The 24,271-nt window shown below is 41.0% G+C and overlaps 1 protein-coding gene across 1 annotated transcript; it reads right to left on the bottom strand.

Moving 5' to 3' along the window:
* Positions 1 to 928: 928 nt before the first annotated feature.
* On the bottom strand, positions 929 to 22,836 carry cygb2 (cytoglobin 2). The gene is made up of 4 exons (XM_061679855.1): positions 22,260 to 22,836; positions 10,669 to 10,900; positions 6,066 to 6,233; positions 929 to 2,057 (listed from the first exon to the last, which is right to left on the bottom strand). Exons 1-3 carry the CDS (start codon positions 22,448 to 22,450, stop codon positions 6,069 to 6,071), a joined length of 588 nt encoding a protein of 195 aa, XP_061535839.1. The 5' UTR covers positions 22,451 to 22,836; the 3' UTR covers positions 929 to 2,057; positions 6,066 to 6,068.
* Between the last annotated feature and the right edge of the window lie 1,435 nt (positions 22,837 to 24,271).

Here is a 24,271-nt window from a genome sequence, read left to right as displayed (position 1 = left end):
CAATATGTACGACCAAAACTCTTCATATGTGTGAGGAATGACAACTTCTCCCAAGTCATGACACTGAGAATGGTGATGTTGAACAGAATGTAGCCACTCAAAGAAGCACCCAAGACTGATGAACACGGAAGCGACCGCAAATGAAAACAAAAATGTCTTACGCGAAGTTGTCTTATGTGGAGATGTGGGTTCCTCAGGCAGTAAGAAGTATTTTTCAAAGCAAGTTGTTTTTTGAGAACATTTCTGGCAACCTTCGGGAACACTCTGGATACATCGGCGCGTGTCCAGAAGTGTTGTGTTTCTTCTTCTTCGGTTTTGATTACGTGTGATCACGTGAGCCTTTGAGATCGGCGGTGAAATACAATCTGTATGTGTGTGGTCTGTTGCACACCACACACGTTGACCAAAACTGTGGAGTGCCCAAATTTTTTATCTTTATGTGTGGCGTCTGTACCAGATGATAAAAAAAAATATTTTACGAGTGGAAAAATCTTTGTGTACCAGAACTAAGTCTGCATGAAATCCAATTGAGTGAAAATTCTAATTAATATACAGTATGTTACTGCATTTGTGCACCAATGTTTTTGTTTGACAGTAATTAACATCAATTAAAAAAAAAAAAAAAAAATACAGTAACTTTCTGTGTGATGTCAACAAATATCCCATGATGCAGTGTACTGTATTACTGTATACATCACTTAAAAGTATTTTACTGTACGGTATGTGGTAAATAACTGAAATTTAAAGACAAATTAAATAACAACAATGCAGTGAGATACACTGTTTCTTAAATTGAGCGCCAAAATAGACAGAGACAAATGTTCAAGTGCATTTTATTGACCATTTTCATGTTCACCATATCTACAGTTTGTGGCAAGATGTGCAAACATGCTTGAAACACGACAAAGCCACTGCACTTGCTCCCACCAATAACGTAGAATACAATGACACGTTAATATAGTATTCAAATGTCGACTCATTATCATAGATATATTTAGAAAAATATAATTAAGTCTGCACTTTTAACAACTCATTCACAGAAACATTTCACAACAAAACAGATAGTTCCACATACAGTATATGCTGTGATGCCCTTATAAAGAGAGAACAAGCATGGTAGATGTGTCATTATCTTTTCTAAGTACAGTATATATTTGATTAAGTGCTGTGGTATACTTGGCATGCGTGGACATGTCCAAGTCAGATAATTTAATGCACAATCACAATTGTGTTCGTGTGTGTGCGTGTGTGTGCTGTGTGTTTGTGTGTGTGTGTGAGTGTGGGTGTGTGTGTGTGGAAAAGGGATGTATCTTGTATATATATATATATATATGTGTTTGTGTGCAATTAGAATGATGACAACTTGATGCAAATTGACACAAAGCCTGTAGGCAGGCAAGAGCAGCAACCCATTGTGTGTATGCATATGATTTTCTCACTACACTGTTGAGAAATATTATTGAACCAGGTAATACAGTCATAGGCAGATGGATCATTTATGACTGGTAATTGTTGGGTTTTATAGCCTCCAGGCTGAAAGGCTGAAATCTGATTGGACAAAAAAAAATCCAACCTCGACATACACATGCTGGAATCATTGCAGTCAAGAGAAAAGCAAATAAAAGAAGAGAATATACAGTTGGGAATAAATAAATACAATTTCATCAATCAAATGTTAGAATTTAGGTTGTAAATGTACTGTAGGTCAGTGCTTCTGTTATCATTTAGGCCAGCAGAGAAGGCCCGTGACCGACCACCATTGCTCCATACCTCATTCCCTTTAATTTGATTGCCTGGCGATAAGTCGAGCGTATATGTAAAGGAGTGTTTGGGCCACATTGAAAACAAACAAAAAATAATAATAGCACGAGAATAAAGTTGAAGTCACTGACAAATCACTTGCCTAACGTCCGTGCAGGCAGCGTGGGTTCAGTTTCCATCCAGTGGCGGTGTAATTGTTTGTCTTCCTTTTATCTTGAAATGTGCCCAGTGATTGCCTGGGTGTTGTCTGCCTTTTGCCAGAAGTTAGCTGGGATAGGCTCCAGCTCCCCGCAACACTGAACAGGATAATCGGTACAGAAAATGGATGTTGAAATATTACAAGATGAGTAATTTTACATTCAAAAGTTGAAATCTGCAAGAAAAGCCTTTGCAAGTAAGTTGTAATATGGCCGAGGGCAAAACCTTTGCATTTTAACTGCATTAAACTGAGGATTTGGTTAAGTTAAACTGAAATATATAGTCACAAAAATGTTTTGGCACATCACAACCATCAACCTAAAATATGACTTTTTTCTCACACCTTCACTACTTTTTACTTGCAAGTTTAAATGTTTTTGCTTTTTCAGTGTGGCCCTAAGTCTGTAAATCAGCTTGGATCGGCATAAGCCTAACGGATGGATCAATAGAAACAGTAATGGTCTATAGTGACTTTGACAAACTAGATTTTAATTTGATTTCATCTGAATGAAAACAGAGTCAGAACCAGAATTAAAGTCAGACAAAGGCAGTTCGTTCTTCTCATCTTCTAATTCATTATTGTGTGCAAACTAAATGTAATCTCTTCTAAAGTGATTGGAAGGGCATCTTGTGAAGAATCATTCTCAGTGAATGAAATTGTATGATGGATGAGAGCATACAGCCATCTGTAAAAGTGTTTTCGCTCTCTGCGACTATGATCGTTACTGAGGCAATGGGACGTTACGTTAAGTAGATGAATGACCAGATGAGGAGGAGTGGCGACTCATTGCCTCCTCATAAATGCCAGATGCTGATGCAGACGACGGTCGGTTGGGAGAAACAGGAGATCAGTGGAGCAGATGCAAAGTCAAGATTGGATCAAATGTCCATCCTAAACAGATTTACAGTGTATGCTTGGGAATTTAATAGCGAGATGGGCATTATAAATGGCGTGGCATGCAAAACTACGACTAATGCAAAATCCCCACATACGTATATAGACGTCATTAATGGTAGAAAGAAGATTTTTCACATTTTGGGTATGGGTGTACGGATTTTGTATGAGCAAATAAGATACAAATGGCAACTCTAATTCTGAAACACAATCGCATAAAAATGGAAGACACATAAAAAGCTTTGATTTCCTCCACTGGATTGATAAAGTATGTCTACGCTAAATTAGAGTATTTCGATTTCCTCTAAAATGCTATACATTGTCATTATTTCAAGGTTTTAGATGGGTCGGGCATGTTATTTTATTTATTTTTATTTATTTTTTAGAAATATGATCAATACAAAAACCAATACATTTCAAGACACAAAAATATCACTTCTCTACTATATCATTTGTACCCTTAAGTACAAATTCTTGTTCGAACATGCTCTCTGTTTCCAAGACCTCCAGAACAGTTTTTAAAGCCCTTAATGGAGTCTTTAATGCGGCATCTCTCTCTGATGAACGTAAACTAAGTGACAGGCTTGTAAATATTAGCATAGGGGAGGTCTGTCCGTGAATAGTGTACATGTGTGGTTGCTGATCGTGCCCACCTGCGGACATTTTCCATCTCAATTTCTCAGCGTCACTGTGTTTGTTTAAAAGAGCGGACCAAATGTGAAGCACTCCACCAAAACGAAACAGCCCTCTTTAGCGCGGAAAACAGATTCATGTGGAAGTGCATTACAAAGGCCGAAGAGTACATGTACACTTGCACACAGTTCACTTGTACAAACGACAGAGCTTAAAGAAGATATTTAGAGCGCATAATGCATTAATATAAATCTGAGGATTTTCGGGCAGAAAGTGTAAAAATAGGATTAACAGTCAGCAGTTCCATGGTCCCAATGGTAGGGCTTCAACAAGTAACTGCCCCCTACCCTTACAGCTTAAAATCATTCCGTCTATACATATTCGAATAATACTTTCAAAATATATTGAGGTTTATTCATACAAGGATTAATCTTTCTTAGCAGGTTTCCACAGAAACGAGATTTCAGGAAATTTTTTAGATGATTTGTGGAATTTGGGATTTAAAAATTGTTTTTTTTAAACCTTTAGCCAATACGCCAGTTATTTGGATATACCGTATCTGTACACTGACCGTTATGCCATGTGAACATTTCAATGCAAGCTCTGTTAAATGTGTTACGTGAGCTGCAAATGTTACCATATCTGGCTATTAGTTCCAAGATCGAGCATAGCATTCTTAATTTTATTTTCATTATTGAAAAACATTAACATTTAACATAAAAAAGGGTTCTGGGGTGTGTTCAGTAGATTGTTTCGCTGCCGTAACGATGCTTTTTCCAATACATTTTACACCATTGGAAAGTCTCTTTATTTCCTTTTAAGTGATGTACAATTTGTAATGAACAACTGAGTATTTGTGTTACACCCATATAAATGTGCCAAATCATCATGGCCTATGCAAGATAGCCTATTGTGCTGATGTTATTGCAATTGTTGGCATCCTGTGTTGAGCTTCCAGTAAACTATTAAAGTGGTCATTTGGTGTCTGCTGGAGGAATTGGCATGACACGTCTACTTGTTCTTGATCAGGCTCGTGCGAGGTGATTTTCCGTGAAAGAAAATTGCAACATTATTTGGTGCGAGGGCATACCGCCTGTAAAATGACGGCCAAGTTCCAAGAAACAGTCGATATGTCGGAGACAAACGGCAAAGTGGGTTTCCAAAGAAGACCCATTCTATAGCTTTGCATGATGATGTGGAAAACGGCTCCGTGTCCAGACTGGAACAGACTACGTGGAGCCAATCTGCAGGCTCGCTGCTGCACAGAAAGAGTAATACTTTTTAGTGGAGGCAGTGTCATGGTGTGGGGTGGCATCTCGTTCACTGGAAAAATGAGGCTTGTCATCATTTAAAGCAATGCCAATACATAGAAGGCAACCAGTAACAATCTCTTGGGGAGTAAAAAAAAAATAATGTAAGAGCGCGCCAAACGTCCTGACCTCATCTTAACCGAACACTTCTGTGATGATCTTGAGTGTGCGATTTGTACAAGAGTCACCAAACACTCCTGGTTGAACAATGAAATTCCAAACCTCAGCAGTGTGTGACCAGGCTTCGGTGGCTACGTCTGGTTCGTGCGCGTGCAACTGAGGCTCCTTCTTTGTTAAAGGGATACATTGTAAAACTCTCAATGTGTCTCGTTGCTTCCTTGTCACTGTTAAGACTTCAATAAACCAAAGTGCCGCAAACAAGAGTCCACAGCGACAGGAGACTAGGCTGTGTGCCACGGGCAGTGATCATTTGAAGCATTTTACACGGGGCATCATTTTTAAAGGGAAAACAGGCTTTGCAACCGTAGAAACGCTTTTTGGGGGGAAGCATTGTTATTGTTAGTTGTGTTTTATGTTTGTAAGAACAAAAGTATGTCCATGCTATTAAATGAACAAGATGTCAAAAATGTTCTCGGCTGGCATCAAATCAATAATTTGTCAGGGGAACAAAAGGAGCACCATTTACTGTAGGTATTATGCTTTTTGATAAGGCAGGAAAAATGGATTAAAGCTCTAGAAAGCTTCACCATCTGCAAGTTTTGAGACATCCAATAGTAGGAACTACCTGGCAAACAGTTGTATCTTTTACTGTCGACTGAAAAACTTTGTCTCAGACATCAGAACTTGACATGTGCGAGATGTGGTCTAAGCAAAGGGGGAATTACGGGGGCGAGAAAATTGGGAAGGGGCCACCCCTGTTGGCCTTCCCTTGTTTGAAGTCATGCTTTTGCTTCCCTTGTGGGGTTGGCAAACGTCGACAGTTGACTGGATAATTAGTATTACCCGTGCGGGGCTAAAAACACGTACCTAACCATCAATTACTTGAGATAAAATGCCGTTAGTGTTTGCAGATGTTAGTTATCTGTGAAATGTAGTGAACAAAAAAACTCAGCAATAAAGCCCCAGAACCAGAATTTGACTGAAACAATGTTACTTATCAACATCATCATCATGCGTATCTGTGAAACCTTGCTTGCAGAACTTGAGCTTGAAAACCTGTCATTTTCCTTTTTTTTTTTTTTTTTTTTTTTTCAATTCTGATGATTATTTTTATCTTTTAAATCCACTGCAAACCTCTCCACACTGACCCTTCACACGGCCGAGCTGGAGACCTGGAGCCAGCCCACATCTCTGTAGGCCCCTGTCACGTGCCAGTACACGGCACCCATGAGTTTGGTCCACACCATCTGCACTTCTGCCGTGAAGAACTCTGGGAAGTCTTCAGACAACACCTCCAGCATCACCCCACTCAGTATCTGCAATATGGTATACGTGTGTAAGAAAAGTTCTTGGACTGGTGTCACAAATGATATATTTCAGATGCAAACTAGAAACTACAAGTTTTCCTTTTCGAAGTAATCCCCCTGGAGTCGACCGCACTTTCCCAGCCTTCTCTTCCACGCCTTCATGCACCCGTGGAAGGATTCTTCTCCGGGGTCCCATGATGACCCCCTTGAGCTTGGGAAAGAGGGAAAAAAATCACACCGGGCAGAGTAGGGAGGATGCTCGTCCGCATCGATGTTCTTCTCGACAAGTTGTCCTGCCACAACTCCCGCCTCTTTCCGACCACTAAACAGAGCAAATGCTGCAGGACGTCTTTGTTGATGCGCTGGTTGATCGTCTGGCCCACATTGAAGAAGAAACCTTGCAGTTTGGGTTTGAAAGACTGTATATCTTTTGTTTTCTGCCACACCTCATCGATAAGATTGAAGATATGGCCAAAATGTGAGCAACAGGAAGATGGAAAATGAGTCAAATGAGGCTGTCAAGATAATAAGGCGAGATTATTAGGTAAGGTAGGAGTAGTGCTGAGGGGGGGAATCAGCCCAATTCACTGTTACAGAAAGGTGGGCGAGACAGGTGAGAATTGAAAGTGTCCACGATGGTGAAACATGAAAGCGCAGGGTGGACAGGGAACACAAAGGGAATGAGAATCACACGCTAGAGAATACAAAGCACTGAAGTGAAGACGTGGGCCATATGAAATACATAATATGGAATGCGCACATGTAAAACAGCAGCACAAATTACTCAGATGCAATGTACAATCTTTGAAAACAGTCTCTCTTCTTACTGGCAATAAAAGAGAAAATGGAGTGGAAATGCACATTTCAAGTACACGCAGGTGCATGCTCTTGCCGTATGATCAGTAAGGCTGCAAGTCATTTGTATTGCCATTTTGCTGCTTTTTATATTCTTCAATGGCCCAATTTCACATCTTAACATAGATATTAAAGCAAATTGCAGGTCTTGGCATACAACTATGTCTCAGCCTCTTGTGGAACTAAAGTATCATTTAATGTCTAATTGAAACACTGCATGAAGCAGATCAATCAGCTGGCCACCTGTAAATATCATATATTTTCTCTCTCTCTCTCTCTCTCTCTCTCTCTATATATATATATATATATATATATATACGTGTCAAAATCCTATTTATCAGTATGAATTCGACATCAGTTTGATGTTAACCGTTGGCCCTAATTTCACTTCAGTTGTCTGTCTGATGCTATTAGTCATGACGGACAGGATGGATTATCAAATAAAAAGAGTTGTACTTGTACATATGGACAGTATTCTAGTTACAATTTAATATGACTAGATTTGATTCATGATTAATTCCGAAAGTTATTAATTAAAACACTCTGTAGCCAATCGGACGCCGGTGGCTTCAAGGGTGCTAATGTGCTCTCTGTGCTCTGCATTTAGGAAGATGATATCAAAAACAAATGAATTCAGAGGAAGTGCCTTACATCGTATGAAGAGGGAAGCATGGTTGATTCTCTGATTGGCAACTATGCAACTACAGTACATAGGGAAAATTAAACACTACATGTTGAGCACTGGCGGCACGGTGGGCGACTGGTCAGCACAGATGATTCACAGCTGTGAGGACCCGGGTTCAAATCTGGCCTCGCCTGTGTGGAGTTTGCATGTTCTCCCCGTGCCTGTGTGGGTTTTCTCCGGGTACTCCGGTTTCCTCCCACATTCCAAAAACATGCATGGTAGGTAAATTGAAGACGTGTTAATGTGAGTGCGAATGGTTGTTCGTTTATATGTGCCCTGTGATTGGCTGCCGACCAGTTCAGGGTTTACACCACCTCTCGCCCAGAGTCATCTGGGATAGGTGACAGCATGCCCACAACCCTAGTGCGGATAAGCGGTATAGAAAACGGATGGATGGATGTTATGCATTTTGCATGGTAATTTGTCTGATTTCTTTTTAGGCGATTAACAGGTAATGGACACAAGTGGATTCTGCTGTTTCTTAACTTCATTTCATATTCTTTATTTATTTAGCACGTAGTAAATGACGTGATTGAGATGAACCCTCATAAATTGTAGAGAGTTAGGTGTTTAACATATGTTTGTACGTCACAGTTTTGTTTCTGTACTTTGCCTGGTTTAATGTTTAGTACCGTAATTTCTTGTGTATAATGCGCACCCCCAAAGTTGACCTCAAAATTCTGGAAAGCCCTTCTACCTATGTATAATGCATTTTTCAAATGCATATGATCATGCATATGATCAAAACATGATGTATTATCTGTATTTTTTTTTCCAAATAATTATTCTTAGGTTAAGCACTTTATTTGAACACGTAATACTTCCTTTACTTGCTCTTATTTTGAAAGTCACAGCCCTACTTTTACTTAGTACATGAGAAAACACACAGTTGTGCTCATATGTTTGATTACCCAGGGCAGAATTTGTAAGATGGGTACAATTATCTTAAGAAAACATGAAGGACCAGGCGAAACACATTTAATTTTATTTTAATGGTATTGAAATTAAACTGTCAAGCATTTCATAAAAGCATTATCATTAAACAAAACATAACCATTCTTTCTTTCCATTTCAGGTTGGTATCTTGTGAAAACTGAATAGAAGTTGCTGTGATTATTACGAACATTATTACGAACGTTTATGTTGTGCAAAAACAGGTCTAACGTTGTCCATCCAAAAACAGGTCTAACGTTGTCCATCCATTCATCAAATTTCTATACAGTTTGTGCTTTTCAGGGTCATGCAGCCTATCTAAGTGAACTACACCCTGTATTGGTTGCCAATCACAGGCCATGTTGGCTGCGCTGCTAACATTAGCATACGGTAGTCACTGATGGTGTAGTGGTACACTCACCTGACTTTGGTGCAGGCAGCATGGGTTCAGTTCCCACTCAGTGACGGTGTGAATGTGAGTGCGAATGGTTGTCCATGTCTGTATGTGCCCTGCGACTGACTGGCGACCAGTTCAGGGTGTAGTCCGCCTTTCGCCCGACGCTAGCATAGGCTCCAGCGTCCCGCGACCCTAACCAGGGATAAGCGGTGTTGAAAATGGATGGATGGATGGATAGTTGTTAAAAGCTTTACTATTTGCCAACATTAACATAGTAGCCAGATCCTTGATTATTTTTTTGGACTATGGTTTCTATATGGGGATTTTAGTTACTTGAAACAAACTGTTTAAAACGGATAGTATAGAAAAGGATGTTTTAAAATACAACATATGAGGAGTCATTTACGCAGCACAGTGACATAGGGCTCTATTTTCCTGAATGGCACAAATCCAGTGCGGCGCGTCGTAACTCTGGGCGGAGGCGTGTCAGACACGGCGTTGGTAATTTCGTAGACCAGCGCACCCGGCGCACCTGCTGCGCTGACGTCTGTGCTGCTGTGGCCATGATCACAGCCAACTCCAATCCTGTCCAATCAAAGTGGCTCCTTTGCGGTGCGCTATTGGCGCACAGAGAGGATGACATCGCGGATGAAGAAACTAATTTGCTTGTCCAGAATGTCAAGGCGCACAAAGTATGTTTTATACGAAACTTCAAGCAGATCTCTACTGGCGGATGATGTAAAGTTGACTTGGGAGGAGATCACAGATCTGTGTCATGAAGTGGACACAAACCGCCGTCCCCACCTCCGATCGTTCGTGTGACCTGGGTGCCGGCCAGTGGCATGATTTATAAAATATAATGATGATAATAATTATAATACAATACATATGCAATACGATACAATGATTCAGATGGTTTGATGGCTGGTGTTCACACATTTACGAATGGATGACGGCATCCACCACACGTCCGTGGAGCCTGTTTTGACACTTTGCCGCAGATCTGCAAATATAGACTAGAAGGTCTTCCTGACGGCTCTTTGGTTAGGTGTTCAAATCTTCAACTCTTTGCATGTTTTCCCTGACCTTGCGTGTGGTTTCTTCGGGTACTCTGACTTCCCCCCTTATTCCTAAAACATGCATGTTAGGGTAAGTGAAGACTAAGTTGTCCATAAGTGTGAATGAGAGTGTGAATTGTTATTTGTTTACATGGGCCTTGCGATTGGCTGGCAACTTGTCAAGGATGTACTCTGTCCATGCCTATCGCCCAATGTCAACTGGGATAGTCTCCAGCTCACCCGTGGTCCAAATGAGGACAAGCGGTAGGCTTAAAGAAAAATCGATGAATGGATGGATGGCTCTTTGTGGAGAATTTATATTTATTTGTTGTCATCTTGCAGAAATCTTTTAGCATCTCTTTGCGGAGATAATTAAATATGTGTTTAGTCAGGCCATTGCATTGACAAGTGCTTTTGTTGATGAAATTTAAATTTAAGTACCAACGTTAACATTCTCATGGAGTAATGATTGATAAAGACATTGTAGAATAGTGTAACATATGAGCTTGTTCATACCTTAAAATACATCGGTTCCACCTTGTGCTTGATAGCATGAGCCTTCCCCACCAGGGCTAACACTGACGACACCTTCTCTGGGTCATTGAGGTTCTCCACCACAGTATTGATGGCATTCATCACCCTACGGGCATGGTGTCGAAGCTGGCAGCTTTGCTCCATCTCCTCAGGATCCTCCATGTCTTGGAACTGGCTAAAATACTGTTTGGCAGATGGGAAGTTCACGAAGAACCTGGGGAAAATGTTTCAACACAAAATTTGCTTTCATTTGTGTGAGAATTAAAATGGTCTCTCCATCTTTTGGTTAGTATTCATCTATTTTCTATTACACTCCCAATGGTCCACTCAAAAGCCTGACACACACCATTAGACACGACCAAACCTCACTGGAATGGACCATCGGAAAAAAATGACAGCTGGTGACTCACACCCAGACAACTTTGACCCTGTATCGGATTTTGAGGTTCCACATACAGTATATTGTACTGTATCACTTTTATTGAACCATAAAAACATAGTGTGGTTGTCAAGGAAGAAGCCGGTGCCCACAAAGAGACGGAAGTGGGTGAGAATAAAGGAGAGAGTGTGGATATTTTGAGAAGCTGCCTCACCCCCATTTAGTGACTGAACCTAGCGCGCTATGTACACCACTCACATGCATTTTGGCACAGGTACGTATGAAACTATAAATTCAGTTAAATATTGTTGTAAAGCACAGTATATGTATACTGTATATATTGTAAATATATACAGTATTTGCTTGGTGGCAATGGGGTTTACCCCACCTCTCGCCCAAAGTAAGCTGAGATAGGATCCAAGTTGCCCAAGACCCTAGTGAGGACAAAAACTCTAGGAAAGGGATGGATGGATGGATGGATATGGAATAAATGCATTATGATTTGTTTGTTTGTCCCAAAAACATCATTAATGAGAGCACTCTGGGAGTCACGGATGAAATGTTGACCTGGATTAATTTATCATTCTTAACTTTGACAGTTGATCCATTACTATTCTTATAATGCCTTTTCCGCGAAAATGCCAATGGTCCTGCTTTGGATGACAGCATCTCTTGGTGTGTGTGTGTGTGTGTGTGTGTGTTTCAAATACAATCCAAATCTGGATTGAGATACCGTATATTACACCCCAGAGTAGAGAAGTATGTTTAGGTATGTTTACATAGCTATATACGGCTACATGAGCTAAACATTGCTTCACAGTTTAATCAAGCTACTGATAACTTAGACATACTGTAGCTAGTACACCATCAAACCTAATGAAACTGAACATGTCAAATTAGCAAAAGTTAAATTGTACTTTATTGTTAGGTTAGAATCCAAATAATATGAAATTTAAATGCATAGTATGCCGTAATCCTTAAGTGGGATGTAGAAACTGAGGAATTTGTCACTGGTGCAATTGCTTGACATGCTGCAGAGCTTATGAGTCTTTGTAAATTTAGATGTATCCAACTAATTGAATCTTATTGGCCAAATGCTAATGTGCAAATGATTCAGGCATTTAATTTTAGTCATTCAATTTTCAAAATCGCCACATAATTGCGTAAAATGTTTGCAAGAGCCTTAAAATCAATAGTTTTCACACTATTAACTTATTACACTGACCTCATTTAAATCTCATCAGTGCTCACGCTGGCCAAAATTGTGGATACAATTATTTCCCAGTTAGAGTTTGGCCCTGGGCAGCCCTGAAAAAACAGCATCCACAGCAACCAGATTCTGTCATGCCAGGCCAAAAAAGGCTTTCGCTTGCCTGTAGCATTTGTAGCTTGGTCTACCAGCTGTCACGAGGTTTCTATCATCGAGTGACCAGACGTTCTCTTCCACTTGAAATGTCGTCTTTTTACAAAGCAAAAAAAATTTCTCTGGCAGATATTTTTTTAACTGGGCAGGATTTTATTCTCAATTGTCATGTATTACTCTGAGGTACATTGACTTACATTTCTGTACAAGTACATCTTCTCTTTCTCACAGTAGACTTGATACCACATAGTTCAGACTCATGAAAGCCAGGAAATGATCTGTGTTGAACAAAGCAGTGGTGTCGCTAGGCCTAATTGTTCTTTTTTGGGGGGTTAAGCCCCCATTAGCATTTGTAATTTATTGTTATAAACCTCCCCTGTGATTGCATGGCGACCAGTCCAGGGTGTCATACGCTGGGATTGGCTCTATCAGTCCCGCAACCCTGAACATGTTAAGCGGTGTAGAAAATGCATGGATGGATATCATAAGCCATCAATTTATGCTACACCTTCCCCTGATAAGGTCAACAGCTAGATGGACTTAAAAATATATATATTTCATTGAATTAATGCAGGCGGCACGGTGGACAACTGGTTAGAGCGTCTGCCTCACAGTTCTGAGGACCGGGGTTCGATCCCCGGCCCCGCCCGTGTGGAGTTTGCATGTTCTCCCCGTGCCTGCGTGGGTTTTGCCCGGGTACTCCGGTTTCCTCCCACATCCCAAAAGCATGCGTGGTAGGTTAATTGAAGAGTCTAAATTGGCCGTAGATGTGAATGTGAGTGAAAATGGTTGTTTGTATGTGCCCTCTGATTGGCTGGCAACCAGTTCAGGGTGTACCCCGCCTCCTGCCCGATGACAGCTGGGATAGGCTCCAGCACGCCCGCGACCCTTATGGGGATAAGCGGCGCGGAAAATGGATGGATGGATGAATTAATGCAGTTATATAACACATTCAACGCTTGGCCAGTCTCAGCAACTGAATATGAAATTCTGTATGTTTCATTTATGGCGGCACGGTGGCCGACTGGTTAGAGCGTCTGCCTCACAGTTCTGACGACTGGGGTTCAGATCCTGGCCCCGCCTGTGTGGAGTTTGCATGTTCTACCCGTGCCTGCGTGGGTTTTCTCCTGGCACTCCGGTTTCTTCCCACATTCCAAAAACATGCACGTTAATTGAAAACTCTAAATTGCCCGTAGGTGTGAATTTGAGTGCGAATGGTTGTTTGTTTGTATGTGCCCTGCGATTGGCTGGCAACCAGTTCCGGGTGTACCCCGCCTCCTGCCCGATGAGAGCTGGGATAGGCTCCAGCACCCCCGCGACCCTAATGAGGAGAAACGGCTCAGAAAATGGATGGATGGATGTTTCATTTCTGTAATACCGAAGCAAAATGGGGAACATTTTGTCCCTGTGTGAAAGCTCTGAACACATTCTTGTACCTGTCTCTTCATTCAAATGAATCCATTAAAGTCCAATGGGCACCATTAGCGGGACTTGTTAATAGTACTTGAATCAAATTGGCCAAATTGGGAGGATTTTTGTAATTATTTAGAGCACAGTGAACAACCTTGGGTCTTACTGCTGAATCTACAATTATGTGTTTTTCTGCACCTTAAAGCTGCCATATTTTACCAAACCAACTTTTTCTTGTATTTGGGATGTAATATTGCCTCTACGGTACCTCAGTAAACATGTGAACTATGAATTAAAATTGTCCACACATTCCTGAGTTCCAGATGTTTTTTCTGCCGAGAGGTCAGGTGTTAGATATATTTTAGTAGTTATCATTTATTTGCTTAGCTTGCATTAGTATTTTGCATTATTAGCTTGCATTAGTATTTTGCATTAGTAGCTTGCATTAGTATTATGGACAATATTTAGATAGAAAGATGTCTCGCCTTCAAGAAGATGACTCAGCAACATTTGATGGAAGGGCGCCTTGACCAAGGACGTGATCGGATGTGGTCGGGGACGGGACAGGTGTCGTCTGGTCCTATGTTTTGTGTTGTGTCTTAATGCTTAGAATATTATGTCTTGTAGAACCCTCCTATTTTCAAATAAATGTAGGAGCGACGGGGGAGATTGTTTAGAGCGTGTTGAGAGGCTGTAACCTGAACAATCTCCCATGCGCCCTCCTCATGAGTAAAATGACCAACGTCTTCATTCCTTTTGTGTTTATTCATTATAATGTTTGGTGAGATAAATCCAACATCAGGTCATTAGAATTTTTAAAAGCTTATATACGTCAAAAGCGAAGCTCTCTGTCTACCTCTCCGCTCCCAAGCCAGCGCTCTCCACATAAACACGTGTGCTTGATAACTTGAACTTAACTTGAAACTTGCTACTTTATTTCTGGGTGCATTATACATGAACTAGAGCACGACAACAAGATCACATTTACCGTAATAAATGACGCTGGAGTACAAAGCAGTTCATCGCAGACCAAGACTGATGATGAAGTGCTTGGGAAAATATTGATTTGTATTGTTTTTCCTTGCAAAGGTTTTGACAGATGATGAAAGATGAATACAGTAAATTGTGCTGGAACGTTGCATGTCACAATGAAGAGCTGTAATTCTTTTAACACTGGGAACATATTGACAAAGAGACTGCCTAAACAACCGCCTTATAACAAGTTTAAATATCAATATCACCCTGAAATTGGCTATTCGTAAACATGAATGCCCTCCAGATGACGATTGATCTCCTTTAACTTCATGTAGGGTGACCTGAGGATCATATTTCAATTTGTACAGTTTCAGAATAAAATATAAAACCAGAATAAGGCATAATATGAACTTAATAATATGAACTAACAATGACAGTAATAATAATAATTAGAATACTTTGTACTGTACTGTAGACCTAAATGCCAGCCCCACCACTTCAACAATACAACTCGAGTCTGCCATATGCACTACTGTTGCCTGAGGAGATCTTATTCAGTGGTGCAATTGCATTTGTAGGCATTGTCGAGACTAAGTGAAGCTGCTGCCACTGCCTCTCTGCTCCATGGATCCGAACAGATGGAGCAACGCCGAAGTGAAAAACATCTTCTTTGCACACGGTGGCTTCTGTGCACTGATCTCGCAGCTTCTCCACAGTAACATGTCAACTGTGCAAAGACTGTGACCCGTGGGTCCGCCTCAGGTTGTTAGGTAACCGAGGAACTGTCAGCCAACTGTTGATAATTACAGTCTTTGTCCATCACATGGTGAACTCGAGCGGTGCAATGCTCAACGTAGGCGTTTCTAGCTCAAGCACCGCTAAATTAAATTCCAGCACCTCTAAAATTTGAAAGATAATTATTTTAAGCATGAAAAAGAGTAGAAGTGTATACAGTCCTTGGTTGAAACGTAATATTTTAACAACGAAAATACAGCAAAAATGGTTTGTTCCACCCAATGTCTGCCACAGAGGGCTCGTCGCTTCACCAATCACCTCAGGGAAGGTCAGGGCAGGGCGCTTGACTTGGAATGACTCATGGATGTGTACAATGTTGATGAGTTAATTCAAGTTGTCGGCAACTTACTGGTAACGACGTTGTGCAGTGTAGTAAAAACCCTTCGACGTGTGTAACAGTGTGGTGTAAGTGCTTGGCTTAAACAGGATATGTGGAACATTTCTTAACTTCTACCACTTAATACCAACACACTATTATCATAACCATTACTGATTTTTGCTGCATTTAAACGTAGCTCACAGTTGATGTTGTTAGGTAGGAGTTAGCTGATGGTTTTTTTTGTTTTTTTTTGTCTAGCTAGGTAAGGTCAGAGGTGCTGCGAGACAGCGCCGCTGTCTTCTGTTTATTAAATAGGGGAATGAAACAGTGACACACTTTATTGGTTATGTTAAGAATATGGATGTGGATGTGATAGGACGCAGGACGCAGTAATGATTGACCATGCTGTAAATTGTATTTTTTCTTCTTAAAATTATTGTAATGGAGCCAACTGTTGGAAGACGATGATGTTTTGCCTTTGTTTTTTGTTTTGTTTTTGCTTGGGTTACATTATTGTTTTGCACTTGGGGAAAAAAATAAATATTAGGGGGAGAGAGGGTGATTACAAAACAGTGAACCTTATCTTGCACCCCTAAGCCTCTGATCGAAGTCACTATGGATGAAGAAATGATCACTCATCAGTTCGAGCTGATCAAATGTAAGGTAAAATGTGAAATCATACCGTTTATGAATGTTGATTTTCACAGCAGAAGTGAACTTTTCTTTGGACACTAGTGTAATTTATTTTTAAACGGCGGAGGCTAAAGAATCTAAGGCCACAGTTGTCAAACCTAAAAAATAAATACATAAATAAATACTGAGTTCTTCAAGTATCCCCATCACAATCATCGTTAAACTACAGTAGCATAGAAGACCTGAGTGTCGATCAAAAACGAGACAGGTTTGATTCCAAAAGTATATTTGATAAAATGATTACATTCAAATGTATTCCATAAAAAAGTAAACTTGAAATTGTACTTGATAGAATGTTTAAAAACAAACAGTTAATATTGAATTCAAATGTATTTAATTTAAAGGTTAAATGCAATTCTTATAGGCAGTAATTCTTTAGCGTACCACTAGTGGTACCCTTAAACCAAACTTTGAGAATCACTGAAAGGCCTAGTACACATGTAAACCTTTCAAATCTTAAACAATTTTTATTTTATTTTTTTATCTGCGACACACCCCACACACGAAGATTACAAAAATGTTGGCATTTAACAGTTTTAGTCGTATTGTGTGTGGTGTGCTCTGATAATGTCAATGCAGAACACCACACACATAAAGATTCTGTTCAAACGCTCAATTCAAAATCTCACGTGAACGCACTTTGTTACAAAAAAAAAACGACATCGGGTAAGACATGCTTATTTTAATTGACAATCGTTTCCATGTGTTGAGTCGGGGTGCTTCTCGATTGGCTATATTCTGTTCCACGTCACAACTCTCGCCGTGGTGACTCTGCCCCACACATGAAGACGTTTGGTCGTAAATTTTGAACTCGTTCATTATTTAAGATTGTCGGCCTTGACCTGTTTCTGACCCTAAAATCGGGACGAATCCACTCGTAAAACACATCAGACCTAAGGACAATCTTAAAGGATAATCTTATAAGACTTAAGATTCTCTGGAGTTTGACGTGCTTGGGCGGGAAGGGGCAAAATCGGCACAAAAATATGCCGATTGTCTTTATGTTTGGACTGGGCCTTAGGCAAAGAATTTTAGTGCTCTAACATCAAATCATGAAGTAAACATGGTCTGATTATTTTAATGTGCAGAACAGCATGGACATGCACTGAAAACATGTCTGTATCATACTCGTACTTACATGTGTGGTGTCCTGCCTGGTACAGCAATATTTAAGCCTTACTAATGCATGTGATCTGCGGTTACCCGGACATTGACTGAGATACTGTTTAACTTACTATGAACCAGTATGTCATCGAATTGATTTTAATCTGTATTTTGAGGTCAGATTGGTATATATTCATTCATTCATTTTCCGTACCGCTTATCCTCGCTAGGGTAGCGGGCGTGCTGGAGCCTAGCGAGCGGTGGGGTACACCCCGAACTGGTCGCCAGCCAATCGCAGGGCACATAGAAACGAACAACCATAAGCACTCGCGTTCACACCTACGGGCAAGTTAGAGTCTTCACTTTACCTACAACCCCAATTCCAACGAAGTTGGGACGTTGTGTTAAACATCAATAAAATACTGTCATGGTCTGTGTTTTGGTTTGGGTTGTGTTTAGTTTTGTTCCATGTTTTCCTGTGTTCCATGTTTGTCGTGTGCTCATTAGGTTGTTGTGTCCACCTGCTTCTCGTCTACTTTGTCAACCAATCAGCTCTCTCCAGCCACTCATGTCTTGTCCAGGTGTTCCTCGTTGTCTCGTCAATTTGTTTGTATTTAGTTCCCTGGTTTCTTTCAGTTCTTGTCGGTTCATTGTCGTTGTCACGTCTTTGCCATGTCATAGTCGCCAGTTGTCTTTATCATTGTGCTATGTCATTGTCAGGTGTCATTTTCCTTTTTTGAAGATTAAATATTATCTTGAGACTCCCGCACTCCTGCCTTGCCTCCCTGCTTCCCTGCAATTGGGTCCACCATGTTCTTGCCTTGCGTTACTCGCCCTCGCCCTAACCACGTACATGACAAATACAATAATTTGCAAATCATGTTCAACCTATATTTAATTGAATACACTACAAAGACAAGATATTGCATGTTCAAACTGATAAACATTATTGTTTTTAGCAAATAATTATTAACTTAGAATTTTAGGGCTGCAACACGTTCCAAAAAAGCTGGGACAGGTGGAAAAAATACTGAGAAAGTCGAGGAATGCTCATCAAACACCTGTTTGGAACATCCCACAGATGAGCAGGCTAATTGGGAACAGGTGGGTGCCATGATTGGGTATAAAAGGAGCTTCCCTGAATTGCTCAGTCATTCAAAAGCAAAGATGGGGCGCGGTTCACCTCTTTTTGAACAAGTGCGTGAGAAAATAGTCAAACAGTTTAAGGACAATGTTCCTCAAAGTACAATTGCAAGGAATTTCGGTATTTCATCATCTACGGTCCATAATATCATCAAATGGTTCAGAGTATCTGGAGAAATCACTGCATGTAAGCGGCAAGGCCGAAAACCAACAATGAATGCCCGTGACCTTCGATCCCTCAGGCGGCACTTCATCAAAAACTGACATCAATGTGGAAAGGATATCACCACATTGGTTCAAGAACACTTCAGAAAACTAGTGTCAGTAAATACGGTTCGGCGCTACATCCATAAGTGCAACTTGAAACTCTACTATGCAAAGGAAAAGCCATTTATCAACAACACCCAAAAATGCACCCAGCTTCTCTGGGCCTGAGCTCATCTAAGATGGACTGATGTAAAGTGGAAAAGTGTTCTGTGGTCCGACGAGTCCACATTTCAAATTGTTTTTGGAAATTGTGGACGTCGTGTCCTCCGGGCCAAAGAGGAAAAGAACCATCCGGACTGTTATGGATGCAAAGTTCAAAAGCCAGCATCTGTGATGGTATGGCGCTGTGTTAGTGGCAATGGCATGAGTAACTTACACATCTGTGAAGGCACCATTTATGCCGAAAGATACATACAGGTTTTGGAGAAACGTATGCTGCCATCCAAGCAACGTCTTTTTCATGGACTCCCCTTCTTATTTCAGCAAGACAATGCCAAACCACATTCTGCATGTGTTACAACAGCTTGTCTTCATAGTAAAAGAGTTCGGTACTAGACTGGCCTGCCTGCAGTCCAGACCTGTCTTCCATTGAAAATGTGTGGCGCATTGTGAAGCGTAAAATACGACAACGGAGACCCCGGACTGTTGAACAGCTGAAGCTGTACATCAAGCAAGAATGGGAAAGAATTCCACCGACAAAGCTTCAACAATTAGTGTCCTCAGTTCCCAAACGTTTATTGAATGTTGTTAAAAGAAAAGGTGATGTAACACAGTGGTAAACATGACCCTGTCCCAGCTTTTTTGGAACGTGTTGCAGGCATAAAATTCTAAGCTTATGATTATTTGCTAAAAACAATGAAGTTTATCAGTTTGAACATTAAATATCTTGTCTTTGTAGTGTATACAATTAAATATAGGTTGAACATGAATTGCAAATCATTCTATTCTGTTTTTATTTATGTTTAACAGAACGTCCCAACTTCATTGGAATTGGGGTTATACCATGCATGTTTTTGGTATGTGGGAGGAAACCGGAGTGCCCGGAGATAACCCACGCAGGCACGGGGAGAACATGCAAACTCCACACAGGTGAGACCGGAGTGGAACCCTGGTCCTCAGAACTGTGAGGCAGATATGCGAACCACTCGCCCATCTAGATTGGTATATATTGTTACTTTAAATTAATGATACAGAAATAGATAAATCACACCAGCCCACATGCAGTAATTCCTAAATAGTATATAATCTACTTTGCCTTAGTTGATTTTAACGTTTTTCACAACCAATTGAGATTCTGAACGGAAGATGAATAACTGTCTTTTAATTACATTTCCTTCAAGGATGAGGAAATGTGTTGAAAAGACAGAAAAGAATGAAAGAGAAGACTAGCTAGTGGAGGGAGAAGTGCCAAAGCGTATTTCTGTCACCCCCAGATAAGACACACTCCAACGCACGCCGGCGTGCACGCATGCACACACACACACACACACACACACACACACACACACACACACATATGCTCCATGCCCTTTCCTCCTCCCCCCTCAGGGATTCTGTCACCCTAAACTGGAAATCAGTTTGTTTCACTCCCATCACTTGCCTTGGTTGTGGTTTGCTGTCTATTTTAACAATACTTTTTTTTTTTTTTTTTTTTTAGTGTGACATTGACTGATTAGCTCTACAAAATACAAAAATCCAGCCTTTCTTCATCGAGTGAAGAAAGATTGACAAAATGAAGCATGAAACTGTCATTGAGGGTTAGGGTTAGCAAGGGTAAATTAAAAGGGTAGAAATGCCTTTCACAATAAGGATGTCATGTAATTAGTTCAAAAGATAATGTTTGACAGGGCTTAAAGGGATTCATGGGGTTTCACTCGCTTCAAGGTATTCAAAATCACTTTTAGATGTCACCTCACTCATTGGATTTTTCCTCACAAAGAAATAAAACATCCATCTCTAACCCACAAACCTGGAGCTCGAGAGACAAAAACTAAATATCACTTCACATGTCTCCAAATGCGGAGGTAAGTAACTTGAGATTGCAATGGTCCCGACATACAATATTACAAGGTTACAAACCGCTATGTTCTGTCTGAATTGTTTTTTTTGTTTCCCGGTGTCAGCTGTCTCTCACCTTGTGTTTTTCTGGTTTGAAATATTTTGGCGTCTGACTGTCCTTGCTCCCTTTACCCATCACCGTAAGCCACGTTTTTCTAGTTTTTGCCTTTTGTAGTGGTGCTTTTGTTTGCTTTGTGCCTTGCACCATAGTTTTGAGTTCCTGTAGTCCCCCCTAGCAGTTTGGTAGGACATTTTTATTTTTTCGCATTTAACTTTTATTTGCTACTTTAGTTTTTTTTAAATGAAGACTTCAATCATCTCCACGCTGTTGCTGCTTTGGGGTCTCATCTGTCACAAACCGTAACAGAAACGGTGCGCAGTGAACTATTTTGCACAGCAGCGTAAGAGTACGTCATCACGCTGGCGACATCAAGCAATTCTCATAAGACCGTGGGTCTCGTGTCTCTGAATCTTTCGCATCATTGTCATATGCTCCTTGATTCACGTTCCACCATGTCACTGATTTCCCGTTTTTTTCTGCCCCAAGATATCCATCTATCAAGAGCTCAACTGTGGTTAACATGACCTCTCTCTATTTAGCCTACATCGTGCCATCCTCCAAAAAAGGTTGAAAAAAGTAACACGCCTATTTTGACAAATGAATAGAAAGCACACATATCTGTGTTAAAATGTAGCGGGTAAAAGCAAAAAGTACTCGAGTAAAGTACAGATACCTGAAAAATGTAATTCGTTACTTCCCACCACTGTGTTAAGAGTCGGTTAGTGTGATAGACTATGATGCCTTGTGACTTACTGTGTAAAACGTCGCCACCATAGGAACTGAGCTCCATTGTAAATCGAAAACCCTTTGTAATCACGAAAATGATGAGCATGTGCGAGAGAAGAAATGTACTTCACAGGCACGAAGAACCTGTGTTCAGCCATTTTCACGTACAGCTTTTAAATTTGACCCTCCTAAAGTTAACAAGGTGCTCCCAAAGGGTGTGATAGGATCAACTGCCTTGAGCACATGTATGTGGAGGCTTTCACCTGTTGACTGAACTCACCTTATGAGAACCGACACCCCCACATCGTCACAATTCTTGTACACGTGCGCCCAAGTGTCCTGGATGATCTCCCGCTCGGCATCGGACAGCGGTTCTGTGCGCTTTGGACGGTCGTCGCAATCCACCTCCCTCCTCCTCACTCCAAGCAGTTGCTCTGGTGAGGGCGGCGGGGGAGACTCCCTGCGAGACATCCTCCTGCGGCGCAGAAGCCTGGAGGCTCCGAGCAAGGCCCGGGGGAGGTAGGGAGCAAGGGAAGGGGGGAGGGAGACGGAGAGTTGAGACCCCACGGCGGGAGCTGGGAGAAGAACCAGGATGAGAATAAGAATAAAAAGGAGGACAAGGAAAGATGGAGAAAAGGGAAGAAAGACTGCAATAACAGCCAAAAAAGAAGAAAATAAAGGCTGTAAAAAAAGTCCCCCTGCTGTCCTTTGTTATTCCTCCCTCTCCTTAAAAAAAACTTATTTTTCTCTCTCCTCTTGTTCACTCTTTATCCCCTCTACCAGTGTGGGAGATTCTTGTCAGTGGTGCTGATGCTGTTCCCTGTCATACTTGTCCTCTGTCTGTCATCATCCTCTCACACAGGCTGTACGGTATGCGTGTGAGGGAACCTGATGGAATGAGTGAAGGGTGGGGAGAATAAAAGAGAGAGGGGCGCAGTGGGAGAGAGACAGCGAGTGAGAGAGACAGAGGGAGAGAGAGAGGGAGGGAGATGCAGGGACTTGAAACAGCTCGGCATCTGCCTGGCAAGGCACTTATTGAAAAGCTTGTAAATTTCAAATTGTGAGCCCGGAAAATCCCTGAAGTACATTTCAGAGCATTTTTTATTGTAATTAATGTTCAACTTGTTTAATAGTTGTAATTATATTTGAAAAAGAAAGAAAAAAGTTTGGATCAGTGTTCTTTATTACTTTATTATTTGTTATCTCCACCCAAAGTGTTGCCACTTAATGGGCCCGATTTATTTTTAAGCTCCCAAAATTGTGTGTTGAAGCTAACAGATTGTGTGCACTCTTGCTGGGCGTGTTGTGTGTGTTTAACTAATATTGCGATCTTTTACTAAGACTGACTCTTAGTCTTAACACGCGCTGTTAGCAACAAGTGCAAAGGTGGTGGAAACCGCCATATTCAAAAGCTGGTTTTGCTCTTCAAGCACCTCTGATGGTTTTCGCTGTGGAACATTTTGGAGAGCACCACACGCGCAAAATGAAGTTTAAAGTGATGGAGTTGGAAGTGTTAGAGCAAGGTGGTGACCTTTTAAGTTGAGAGCTACTTCTTGGCTACTGATGAATGTGAAGGGGTACTAGTTTGATTCACACTTCGGAAATAACAGATTTGCTCAAATCACCTTGAACAATGTTATTGTATGTTATTATTAATAATGTTTACAATTGATCACGTCAATCACAATGTCCCATCACTCGCGAGCTATTTTGAGAACAGGCCCGCAAGCTACTCATTTAGTCCTTGAGGGGCTACCTGGTGCTCGTGGGCACCATTTTGGGGAATCCAGCAGCCACATAAAAAACATGTTTTGTTTGAGTTAACTCAACCCGAGAATTGAATTGAATGTACAGGTGTGTGACCATCCTGCGTAACATCGCTTTTGAAACTTGGGGAGTACACTCAGAAAACTGTTGTGGGAGAGGTCAACACCAATTGGCACAGAATGCTGAAACGACCCAGATGCAAGGAAATGCAGAGTTGAGAGGGGTTCTGTCCAAGGTAATATGGTATGAGTCCTTATTACTGATTCCAAGTCAGCCCCTAGGTCAGGGGTGTCAAACTTATTTTTGTCACGGGCCACATCGCAGTTATGACCTCCTATATTGTAATTACATACAGTATACACAACACATTGCTGAAATGCCAGTTTTGAAATCAGAAGCCTGTAAAAACATGTTTTTCAACTTTTGCATTTCTTTTCAAAGGGGGATTGGTAATAAAAAAAAAAAAATGCTTGCAAATATCTCAGTGGTATTACACCAGAACACAATTAGCAATTTCGATTTGCT

This window comes from Phycodurus eques, chromosome 6 (assembly GCF_024500275.1).
Source record: "Phycodurus eques isolate BA_2022a chromosome 6, UOR_Pequ_1.1, whole genome shotgun sequence".
Classification (NCBI taxonomy): domain Eukaryota; kingdom Metazoa; phylum Chordata; class Actinopteri; order Syngnathiformes; family Syngnathidae; genus Phycodurus; species Phycodurus eques.
This window is presented reverse-complemented; position numbering and strand designations above follow the sequence as displayed.